At 32.8% G+C, this 13,228-nt stretch overlaps 1 protein-coding gene across 8 annotated transcripts in view; it reads right to left on the bottom strand.

Moving 5' to 3' along the window:
* Nucleotides 1–430: 430 nt before the first annotated feature.
* LOC106057684 (tripartite motif-containing protein 3-like) overlaps nt 431–13,228 on the bottom strand; it is a 30,809-nt gene continuing 18,011 nt past the window's right edge. For all 8 annotated transcript variants that reach the window (XM_056016238.1, XM_056016239.1, XM_056016241.1 and 5 more), the window contains 7 exons: nt 9,186–9,290; nt 8,231–8,368; nt 7,648–7,670; nt 5,884–6,005; nt 5,436–5,541; nt 4,531–4,730; nt 431–3,906 (listed from right to left, as the gene is read on the bottom strand). In XM_056016238.1, coding sequence (XP_055872213.1) covers nt 3,242–3,906; nt 4,531–4,730; nt 5,436–5,541; nt 5,884–6,005; nt 7,648–7,670; nt 8,231–8,368; nt 9,186–9,290 — 1,359 coding nt within the window. In that variant the 3' untranslated portion in view covers nt 431–3,241. The remainder of the gene's footprint in view (nt 3,907–4,530; nt 4,731–5,435; nt 5,542–5,883; nt 6,006–7,647; nt 7,671–8,230; nt 8,369–9,185; nt 9,291–13,228) is intronic.

Below are 13,228 nucleotides of genomic sequence, written 5' to 3' on the forward strand. Positions count from 1 at the left end.
ATTGATATAATTTGCACATAATAAAACATGTTGTTTAGGAAATTCTTTTTCAGAGAAATTAGAGAAATCAGTTAACAGTGTAGTGTACAGTACCAGTATATAAAATTTAACCTATTGCATCATTTTAAATATACTTTGAGTCATTGAGACATGTTGGGGAACTGCTGTGATATTTATGTAGATAAAATTATTTGTTTTCTTTTTTTTTTATCAATGAACAGTTTCTACAAATCAGTGTATACATTTATAGTAAATTTATATATTATACATTATTAAATTTTAAAAGAAACAAACAATAGTTTATAATTTAAAACTGTATATTTCTTTTCATAGGATGTTCAACATTTTTTTTACTCCTCATGTCTTACAAGTTAACTCTAAAATAATGAGTTTATGAAGTCATTTTGTCACATATTTTGGAAAGCTACTGTTGAGTTTTGACACATAAAATTTTAGAGACTTAAATATTGTGTATAATGTTTTATTAAAAACAATTTATGTTTCATATTTGTCTTATTGAAACTCAAGATAAAAATAAAAAAACAAAACAAGTTAATTTTAATCTTTCTTTAGAATTTATCATTGATACTAGAGCAAAGTAAGGTCAAGTTCCCCTTCCAGACCTTGCAATCTATAGGTCAGATGATGTGAAGGTCATTTTTTTTCTTTGCCCAATGGTTAAAAAGCAGGGTGTCATATGGCCAGCACAGTGACCAAAAGTACCCATTATAGTTGGGTGAACTCAGGGGCGCCCTAAAAATCCCAAAATTCAACATCCCAGTCTTCACTGAGATTTGAACCCAGGACCCTAGGTTTGGAAGCCAAGTGCTTAACCACTCAGCCACTGCTGCACCCCCATCTTTGATAATATCCTTGTTAAAAGGTTGTTTTGGATTCTCTATCACAGTTTATTTAAACTTCAAAGGATAATTTAACAAGATTTGACGAGATTATTATGTGAAAGTTTTACTCTAACATTTACTTATTTATCTATACATAGCCCTGATTTCATAATGTTTTCATATCAGGCCATGGTTGTTGTTTTATTGAAATGAACTGAATTTACATTCCTGTTTGTTTAAGAAAGTTTATTAATAAGAATAAATATCAGGTACTATATCCCACATAATTAAAATTTAAAGTGGATTTACAATATCAATGCTAAATTTAGCTTGTTTTTAAGCATGTGAACAAATCTTATTAAATATTACCCAATATTTTGAGTGGCCCTCAAAAGAGAAAAAGATGCTTTTTTTTTAAATTTAGGTATTTGGGTATCTTTTCCTTTGTAAAATAAATAATATATGTCATCATAATAATTTCCACTTTTTGTCTATTCAAAATTAGAGTCCATAAGCATACCATTTTGAAAATGTTCATAAATCATAACAAAAGAAACAGAAACTATATGCTTCCATTTAAATTATTCAAGGTAATGAGAATCAAAATGCTTCTATAATTCATTTAGGTTTGATAGGAAAAAGAATTAGGGAAGCTAAGTAAAAAATGAGTTCCATTTTTTGAAACCTTAGTTGATTTTTTCTTTCTTCCACTTTTTCTATTTAAAAAAAAATGCTGTTTCAGTCACATTGAATTTTTTTTTTAAATCACATAATTATCAATGGGAACAAAATAGCTACAATATTTGTCTATTCATAACAAACTTCTTTATTGATGTACATTTGGTTATAGAAGTTTACATAATGACTTAAGGAAAATAAAAGTTATTTGAAAGACAAAATACTTACATAAGACCACAGACTCTACAGAAGTCTGTGCTTAAAAATGTATACTCTACTTTAGACCAAAATTGGAGCAGAATCTCCAGCAATGTACATTTCATAACATAATACTTATGGACTTAATTGACACAAGGAACATAAATTTTGCTGAAAGAAACTCACAATCCAGTCTAAATATAAAATAGAGCCACTTCATTTTCTTACACAAACATTTAGGCTACATGAGATCATTCTTTATATTATTTAGTCAATCAACTGATATGTTTATGCTTTATAATTTACATAAAGAATTCATTTGATTTGCTGGCTTGAGACACAGCACCATTAAAGACACTAACTGGTTAGTTCCTATAATAAGCCAGTGAATCATGGACATTTTAATGATAGGAATGGAGGAAATATCACACTTGTGGCATCCTAAATGTCTATCATTCTAGAAGATAAATAATGGTAAATATTTTAAAGAAGATAGTAATAGTGAATGTTTTTGTCACCAGCATTAAAAATCAAATATCAATCATTGGTGCATGGAAATATACAACTGTATTTATGCATTGTTTCCTTGGTCTACATAAATGACATCCCAATGTATATTCAGTCAAATCAGGCATGCTTAACTAGTCATCTAATTACAGTTTGATATATGTTTATGTAATCAAATCTAACACAACTACTTATAATATTGTATAAGATATGGTAAACAGTGAAAGAATATGTTGGGAAATGATGAAAGGAGTCAAACCGCTTTCACCCTTCCTTAAACATTTATACCCATCTTACTGCTCCCAATGCATATTTAAGATTAAATTTCTTCTTTTAATTTACACATTCTTTAATTTTGAAAGGAAATTATTTTATTTTGTCAGAAATTCTCTTCAAGAAAGTTGAAGCCAATTCTACTGAATTAAAGTGTTTAATAATCAATTTGAACAAAAGTAGGCCCTACTAGTAAATGTTTCTTGGTTGTCTTTTGTAACTCTGAGCCAAGGCTGAGATATAAAGGGTTAATAATTAACTACATAAATACAACTGAATCTGTGGTTCAAAGGTACAATTTTATGGCAAAGAAGATTTTTACTTAAGTATTTTCATAAAATGATATATATTTTAAAGCAAGTTAGCCTGTTATAATTAGTCTCCTTTTTTGAAGTAACGTCTTTATTATATAAGATAAGATAAGAAGATCAAATAGTACAATCTTAATTTTAATTGCAAGAATTAGTTTATCAAATATATTTTGAATCACAGAACTAATCCAGATTAGTATCACAGTGAGATATATAAACAGCATGTTGCTTGAAACACAGAAAAATCTTCACACACAAGACTTTGAGAGCATGGTATATGCCAATTTTGACATTTATAACTGTGTGAAGCCCAGTTACAGCACCACACCTTCACTAACATTACAAGTAACCATCAATGTATTCATAAGTAGCTCTAATACATGAAAACTACATATGCATATGTATTTCAATGTTGAAATGAACAAAGTTTGCTTACACTGTATTTCCTTTGATCAGCTTACACAAAACATTTGGCAGTTTTTGTGGCTCAGTAAACTTAATCATACCAAAGACCTGGTCGAAACAATACAAGCCACACAATGGAATAACTCCAGTATACTTCATATGTATCTGGCACAAAATAGCGTTATTTCCAGGGCTAACAATAGCAAACAATCTTTTCATGGCATCAAAGTAGAAGCCCAATTTGACAGTTTTCTCTGTCTCTTGGTCGAGGTCAAGCACCGGGATGCTGCGGGGCAATGTTTCTCTGTTAAAACCATTCCAAAACTCAAGGGCAATCTTGTTGCTCCTGCGCACCAAGTATGCACAGCAAGCTTTGGTATTGTCACAAAGCAATGCGGAATCATTCTCTGAACCATGTTTGCACACTCCTACATCACACAATAACTTAGAATCCCCAAGTTTGCCAAAAACATGAAAGTATAGAATTGTCTCCCAGTAAATGTGAGGAAGTAGTGGCAAGCACTCATCAGCCATGGCTCCTTCCAGAGTGTCCAGCCTCTGAAAACTGGTAGTGATCTGACATGCATTATTTAGATTGGCCATTTTGCACTTTCTGTGGACTATTTCATCCCTGCCAGACAATACAGCAATTTTTTTGTGGCATGTAGCTGGGTTGAATCTGGCCTTAAAACCTGGAAATTATAATGGGAAAAAAAATAATGCCACTCATCTATTTATTTTTATTTAAAATAAAACATTATACAGAACTAGAATATAGCATTGCAAACAAAGGAAGGAAGACAAATTAAGATCACAATAAAAAGGCACCATTTCAATCATTTTTTTGTTTTTAAAAGCACATTAAAATTTCAAAAAAATAAGATATAATGGCGTAAAAGAGGCTGCTAGATCATCCTTCACCAACTATTATATAGAAGAAGAGGACTCAAACAACAAGTAGTGACAGGTTTAAAAAAAAAATCAATCATAAGAAATGGATTAATTACATCAAAATTCTTAATATGGTTTTAGTAAAAGTAATTAGAATTAGCTGAGTAATAATGCATTAATAAAATAAGTTTAGCGACCATTTTTAATGTAACATTTATGCTGCAAATTTCCTTACATTTAACATTTAAACAAAAATCTAAATTTTCATAATTAAGAGACAAGAAGGAGGGTAACAAAGATAACAAGTTTAAATTCAATTACATTGGGTTAGTGAAATGAGCACAAATCTCTAAAACGCAATTCTCAGGATCTTTAAGCTTGGTAGATAAATTCAAAACTACTCAGCTTGCCCCCCTCGAACTTACAATGGATGTATGGAAGAGTTCTCAAATTTCGACCAATCATTGGATACTTTAATAACACATCATCAGTGCTAGCTTCCAAAGTCATGTGATACTCTGTGTCTCCCCAGGGCAGTGCCATAACATAAGATGTCATACTTCCAGGAAGTTCTACAGATGTGCTAATGTCAAGACCTTTAGCATCCTTGGTTCTAGCTGACAATCTATTTTCAGGTTTAATAAGAGAGAGAGACAGTTTAGTTTACAGGCTTCTCTGCATATGAATAGCCTTACTGAGATACTTTAAATGAAAATTGTAGTGCTAAATATCATCTCAAGAAAAATTGTAATGTACATTTACTGTATAAAGTAAAGAATAAACAGTATTAGAAGAAAATACAAATTCTGCATAGACATTAATTTTTTAAAAACAGATTCCCCGTTCAGTCAAAATGATGTATATTTACCAATGTTAAAATAAATTGTTAAAGGGATCATTTTTGTAAAATTTTTAGTTGTCATATTCTATGCCATCACCTTTAAGCCTCTGAGACATTTATAACTGCATGTAGCACAGTTCCAGCACACAACCTTCACTAAAAATGAATGACAAGTAACCGTCATTATAGTGTTAAGTAGAATTAATAAAATGCTAGAGGATTTGGTGGTGGAGTGGTTAGAACATTCTGTTTTTCAGGCAATGTTGAAGACGCATATTTTTAATCAGGATTTAAAAAAAAAAGGGGGGGGGGATATTTGTTTGAATGAGTAAAGATGGTTGATCAGTTTCAAATTATAATGCCTACTCTATATGTGGAAGAAAAGAAAACCATCTTTATGCTTATTCTCACACAGCAATGGCATTGAAAGTGTATACTTTGTATGTTTTTGAAAGACTTCAGCTATCTTAAAAACATTTAATAACTTACATGATCTTATTAGCATTTTTAATTGCCTTCCATTTTAATTCAACTAAGGCAGGACCACCTGTGACTGGACGATGATGAAACTCTGTGAACACAGGACTGGTCAATTCTGTCAACAATTAAATATACTTAAATTTTGAATGGTAAAACTACCAGGCTATACATTATTTTTATTACTTGTAATTGCTATCATAAAAAAAAAAAGCTATAAAATTTACATGACTTAAAAAATAGTTAAAGGGAAGTATTAGCAAAAATTCCACAAAATAGAACAAAAGTTTAATGAACATGTCATTATAATAAAAAGAACACTTGAAATGTACACATTTCTTAACCAAATGCATAAAATAAAATAACTGAACTAACCAGGAAATTTAATTACAAAATAAATGTGAGATAAAGAAATGTTTTATGCTTTTTTTTTTAATTAATATTCAAGTATTTATCTTACTGTTTTCCCTGACAAAATCTAGAGTTGCAACATATTTGGTTACTTCAACTTCACCAAATTTTGGCTGTCTGGGAATGAGTTTGGCTTTCATGGTCAATGCACGTGATTGGATAGCTGCTACTCTGATTAAAAATATAAAGATAAATTAATTTCTAAGAAGGCTATCTGATAGTGTGGAAGGAATGTTATCCTGGTTTACTTTGCATTTTTGAGTATATAAATTAATTAATGCATTCTGTTATAGGAACTGAAGTATAAAATTATAACATTTGATCTTTAACTAGCATAGCATACGCCGCTATTTTGCAGGGGCCGGTCTTAGGGCACTGCAACCTATGTGACCATAGTGGGCCCCACACTTTCTAGTTGTAAATTATTAAATTAAACCATTTTATAACATAACAGATTTCCCGTGGCTTCCTGATTTACCAGGAGCTCCTGGAAATCTCCTGAAATTGAAAAATATACGAAAAAGTCCTGGAAATTTTCAGAAATTATTAAAATCTTTTCAAAACTCATACCAATCTCCTGAAATATATAGATAACCATTGTAATTTTGGGGTGTCATTCAATATGGAAAACGGCAATCCTACGCACAATAAAAAGAAAATGGCATTATGCAATACCCATAATTGATGAATCTGGTGAAAGAAGCTTCTCAAACTAATAAGGTCAACAATTCTCATAGATAGACTGAAAAATTTGGTAATTCTTGCTATTGATCTATGTAGGAAATAGAATTTTTATGATATACCGTAGACTTCGCTACACGCAAGGCTCGTAAAGAAATTCTGTACGTAGTAAAGAATGAATAAAATGCAAAGACAAATTTATTTTCTAATACAAACTCTTAATTTTCACTTATTATCCGTATCCCTACCCAAACTTGGCCCCACAAAATCTGTTTTGCATAGTGCCCAACAATGGTTAAGTTTGGCCCTGCTATTTAGTAAAAGTAAAGTAAAGTTCCCCTTTCAGACCTTGTGGTCTATAGGGCAGATGATGTAAAGGTCATCTGTTTCTGTGGCCTACGGTTAACGAGGGTGTCATGTGGCCAGCACAACGACCAACCGCCTTTACTTTTCCCTAACTAATGTCAGGTACCCATTAGAGCTGGGTGGACTCAGAGGCGCCCGAAGATCCCGAAATTAAAAATCCCAGTCTTCACCAGGATTCGAACCCCGGTCCCCGGTTCGGAAGTCAAGCGCTTTACCGCTCAGCCACCGCGCCTCCCTGCTATTTAGTGACTGGTGAATAAAGAGTAGATTACTTGTTCTCCCCCCCCCCCCCCTCTTTATTTTTTTTTGCGGCTAAAGTGGGGTAACTCTAGCCCGACTTGCAGAAATAAAAGAGTGATCTTTCCATGACTTCTTGGTCACAATGGTTAAGGGTCCGTGAATACTACTAGTCCCACCCCCCCCCTCTTTTTTTTTTCGTCCCTAAAGTTATGTGGGGTAACTCTAGTCCGACTTGTCTTTTCTTTATTTCTTGGTGTCCAAACTGTCCAAACTGTTGAGTCATGAAGAGAATTATATATATATATATATAGATTCTGCAGGATTATGGAAGATAGTAAACTTTCTTTTGTTTACAATAAACAGGTGTGGCCTACATACTTTGTAACATGTACTACAAATAAAGTTAAGCTTTTCTAAAATGAAATTGAAGGCTTCAGTTTTTAACTATAAGTTTAAGAAACATTTCTTTTTATTTCCTGACAAATATATTTGTGAATTATTGCAAATGATAATAAATTCAACTTACTTTTCTTGAAGAGATGTTATATCCTGTTGATAAATATTTTTTACGAATTATAGTAACATTATAGATAAGCACATAACTTACATAAAGAAAAAAAATTAAATCAAATCATCATACTAAAATGATTGTAACACTACAAAGAAATATCAAATTTAAACAGAGGCAGGTAAGCAATTAAGTTCCCTTTGGTTGATAAAGTATAGGACCACCAACCAAATGACTAAACTTGCCTATTAAAAGTCAATAAACTTATTTGAGCAGGAAAAAATTAGAAATCAAATATATCAGGATCATAACCTAGCATATGATTAGTTATTCAAAAGAACTTGGGTGGTGATACTGAGCACTATCTTAGCTCTATATACTTTCAATATTTTTTATAAGTCACTGATTCAGTTTATAAAGAAGGATAAAATCTGTTCTTGTCATTTCTTTAGATTATTTTCAATTGTGTGTACCCAAATTTGATTTATATGTAAAAGTTTTCCACTGTCTATACTTTAAAACCATTGTAATGCTGCAACACATAAGAACTATTAAGAAATTGAAAAAAGCAGCTAGAGAGCTTGAGTTCTGTACAACTTACATTTATCACATCAGATCCTGGTTGAAGAGCATTGACAGACAGCACATCATTGACTTTATCTTCAAGCAATTCCAAAGTCAATGTCTGGGCCTTGACTTCAGAAGACAAGCTAAGACATTGCTTGACAGATTCATGGCGCTATAATTAGAACAAAATGTATTCAATGATAAAAAATAAAGCATTTCACTAGAGCTATCTTAAATTTTAAAAACCTAATACTGGATAATATGGTAATTACATTGCTTTTCAATATTTATTTTCTTAAAATTCAAAAGTAAGTTAGATATGATTAGATTCATAGCTATGGATGATATATGCACGTTTTTTCATGAGTTGGCTGAGTTTTAAAATTTGGTAAATGGCTAAGCTAAAAAAGTTAGAATTTATAAAAGGTGCTAAAAATCAGGTAAATGCTTTATTAAAATAGTGTTAAATTTTGTTGTTGTTGTATGCATATAATATAGTCTCTTTGTGACATGTCTAATGATAATTGGTAGCAGTTGCTTATTGATGTGCACAATTTCTCCATAGCAATGTAAATGTGAGCTGTAATGTCTGTTTTCATTCATTCAAAATAAATAGCTAACAAGTGTTAATTGACTTTCACCTACTTAAATATCTGCATTTACATTATTGCTTGCTTATCAAATTAGCCATCTGAGAATTTCCACACAGCAGAAAAAAAAATTTCTTCTATAAGAAATTATTTTAATTTTGATATTTAAATTTTTATTTAAAAAATAATAATAATGATCTAGGAAAGTAGGTTTAAATATTCTTTTATTATTTTCAGAGGGCAAAGGCAAATTTATCTTGCAGATTTAGAGCATAAAACTCAATGGTTTAGGAGTCTAAATGGCTATAAATGTGTTGCTTTCAGATATGTACACATATAGGCTGGCTTAGCAACAGATTTAATGAAAACTATAACAAAAAAACAAAAATCCTGACAAACCTGCTGACTTAGAATGGTCAGTAAAGCTGCCTCTCTTTCTCCCACACATTCATTAATGTGACTACATATTGACCTCACTTCTCTCATTCTTTCCTCGGTTTCTTCCTGAAATTAATCCAAAAAGAATCAGTTAAAAAAAAAATGGTTTTCAATAAAGAGCAAACTTTATTTTTTTGTTTTGTTTAATTGCTTTTCTATAGAATGTCCTATCTCGCATGGGCAGTCATCCACTGAGTGAAATGGAGACAAAACATCCTATGAGATTCAAAGGGCATATCCATTGGCAAGACAACTAAACATCCTATGAGATTTGCAGGACATATCCTGTGGCAAGACAACTAAACATCCTATGAGATTTGCAGGACATATCCTGTGGCAAGACAACTAAACATCCTATGAGATTTGCAAGACATATCCTGTGGCAAGACAACTAAACATCCTATGAGATTTGCAGGACATATCCTGTGGCAAGACAACTAAACATCCTATGAGATTTGCAGGACATATCCTGTGGCAAGACAACTAAACATCCTATGAGATTTGCAGGACATATCCTGTGGCAAGACAACTAAACATCCTATGAGATTTGCAGGACATATCTTGTGGCAAGACAACTAAACATCCTATGAGATTTGCAAGACATAAACTAGGGAAGGCAACTAAACATCCTATGAGATTTGCAGGACATATCCTAGGAAAGGCAACTAAACATCCTATGAGATTTGCAGGACATATCCTGTGGCAAGACAACTAAACATCCTATGAGATTTGCAGGACATAAACTAGGGAAGGCAACTAAACATCCTATGAGATTTGCAGGACATATCCTAGGAAAGGCAACTAAACATCCTATGAGATTTGCAGGACATATCTTGTGGCAAGACAACTAAACATCCTATGAGATTTGCAAGACATAAACTAAGGAAGGCAACTAAACATCCTATGAGATTTGCAGGACATATCCTAGGAAAGGCAACTAAACATCCTATGAGATTTGCAGGACATATCCTGTGGCAAGACAACTAAACATCCTATGAGATTTGCAGGACATAAACTAGGGAAGGCAACTAAACATCCTATGAGATTTGCAGGACATATCCTAGGAAAGGCAACTAAACATCCTATGAGATTTGCAGGACATATCCTGTGGCAAGACAACTAAACATCCTATGAGATTTGCAAGACATAAACTAGGGAAGGCAACTAAACATCCTATGAGATTTGCAGGACATATCCTAGGAAAGGCAACTAAACATCCTATGAGATTTGCAGGACATATCCTGTGGCAAGACAACTAAACATCCTATGAGATTTGCAGGACATAAACTAGGGAAGGCAACTAAACATCCTATGAGATTTGCAGGGCACATCCTATGAGATTTGCAGGGCATATCCTAGGGAAGGCAACTAAACATCCTATGAGATTTGCAGGACATATCCTAGGGCAAGACAACTAAACATCCTATGAGATTTGCAGGACATAAACTAGGGAAGGCAACTAAACATCCTATGAGATTTGCAGGGCACATCCTATGAGATTTGCAGGGCATATCCTAGGGAAGGCAACTAAACATCCTATGAGATTTGCAGGACATATCCTAGGGCAAGACAACTAAACATCCTATGAGATTTGCAGGACATATCCTAAGGCAAGATAATTAAACATCCTATGAGATTTGCAGGACATATCCTAGAGCAAGACAACTAAACGTCCTGTGAGATTTGCAGGACATTATAGTCACATATCCTAGGGCAAGACAACTAAACAGCAGCTCAAGTCAATGGACTAGTCGAGTTCTAGATCTAGAATATATATAGATCTACATTCAAGTATTCAGATCATTTCTTTTTGCCAACATCACATAACATAAGATATGTCGACTCTGTAGATCTAGATCTAGTAGGCCAACATATGATTAAAATAAGTTACAAATAACTCATCATAGTAGGCCTTGTGTAGATAGAATTGTATTGCGATAACAGTGTACTACGTTTGACTTTTTCTTAGTAATTATTTCGAATGAAAAATATAAAAGTAGGCCATGGAACTATACTAATGGAACACCAGCTTCGAGTTTTTTACAAAGCCAAAGAGAGTCGAAGTGCCGTCGCGCATCATTTTTGCGCATGGTGCAATGTGGAGAAATCCATGATGATGCCAAAGAAGAGATTTACTCCGTCAGTCCCTTGCAATGGGTGTAAAACTTTCGTACGCTCTATTTGATTAGATGTGTAAAAACTTCATCCATTTTCTGACTATCTGATATAATAGATAAAATTTTCCCGAATAAGAGATCGTCACAAAAGTTTTTTTTTTTCGACCACCCTATAAAATGCCACATTTTTTCAAAAAAATAGAATCTAAATTCCGAAAATACAATCTTTCAGTGTTTCTGTGTTTGGTTTATTTACACTAAATCTGGTTGAAGACCTGTCTACCGTTCCTCTAAATGCGTATTTGTTATGATATACTAAATTGCACGAAATAAAAATAAAAATAGGAGGCCTAATACAGTTTTGACACTCCAAGCTACGCATTTCTAATCGTTTTTTTTATTATTATTATTATCGAAAGGACTAGGCTATAGGCATACACGTCTCGTGGGAAACAAAGAAAAAGTTCATCTCGGTAATATTGTAGCCTAAATAAAATGACAAAAAAAAACAACTATAGCCTAATCTAAAATGAAATAGATCTAGAGCTAGATTTTCTTGGACGAATGATACAAAATAAGTATAAATAATAAGTCATAGTCATATGAATCTGATAGATCTAAAACAAATACTGATAGTCATTCATTAATTAATTATTAGAATTACTGGACTACAAACTGGGTATTTTTATTGCCAAAATACAATGTATTTTATGTGTATTTATTAAAAACAACAACCAAAAATTAAGCGTTCGACGCAACTAGATCTAATATTAATAATATAGATTCTGGTTCTAGATCCAGAAAGCTACTTCTCTAATTCAGTTTTCTAGTTTAATTCTAGTTAGATCTAGATGTCTAGACCAGTAGATCTAAATCAAGCCAGGGTTTTTGTCATGGAATAGATCTATAAACCTGCAGCCGCCTACTGATCACGATATGACAGATACTATTGATGAGATACTCTCTCTACTTATATATTTAATATAATAGACATCTAGATCTAGTAATCTAGTAGATCACAGTAAAACTCAATGTGTACTTCCGACTTTAGCTCAACAAGTCTACTCCAAAGTATACTAGTAAAGTCACAAAGTGTAAAGGATCATTATATATTCAAATAAAAAATTTATAGGCCTAAAATGCCTAAATGAATCGAATAATCAGTCACTGATTTGACTAATCTAAATTGTTATTTTTTAAATGGCAAGTGTTATTGATGACTTCTGACTTGTAAACGAGTTGCAGAGATTCTAGCTTTTATTTTGATGACATGTTACGATATATCAATGATATTTAGATAAATGCAAGTACCTAGAGGAACAGAGAGAAGGACCATTTAATATAAGGCAAAGAAGTAAGATGTTTATAATCCATCAAACTCACAGAGGACTTGTGTCGGCATTTCATGCATTTACAGAAGCTACAAACTATGCTACAAAAATGATAGGCTTGTCTTTGATTCCTAAGACTTATGAGGAATGCTGTTTCCAGAGGCTACTCAGCCCCAGCTGTGACCTACATATTATGCCACACTGAGCACAGGCATAACCATTGTCCACCTGTGGTAGAATCAGTTTTTTTTTTTTTTGCCATCTACCCTCGGCAATTAATTTTCATTGGTGTATACCACACCTTTGTAAGTGACCTCCTGCTGTCTCGTTCTGAAGCTGTATGCAACCAGGTGCTCTCTTATTCTATGTCAGTTAAAGTAAGTTGGCGCCTAAGCATTTCTGTGGTACCTCTTTACGTGCATATGACATGTTAGGCAAATGGTTTAGCCTATCGGAATGCCATTTCGGAAAGTATAGGTGCTTAAAATGAAACTCCAAATATCTGGACTTTCAGTTACCAAGAAAATAAGCTTAGGATTCAAAGAGACGACACTGG

This window comes from Biomphalaria glabrata, chromosome 17 (genome assembly GCF_947242115.1).
Source record: "Biomphalaria glabrata chromosome 17, xgBioGlab47.1, whole genome shotgun sequence".
Lineage (NCBI taxonomy): Eukaryota > Metazoa > Mollusca > Gastropoda > Planorbidae > Biomphalaria > Biomphalaria glabrata.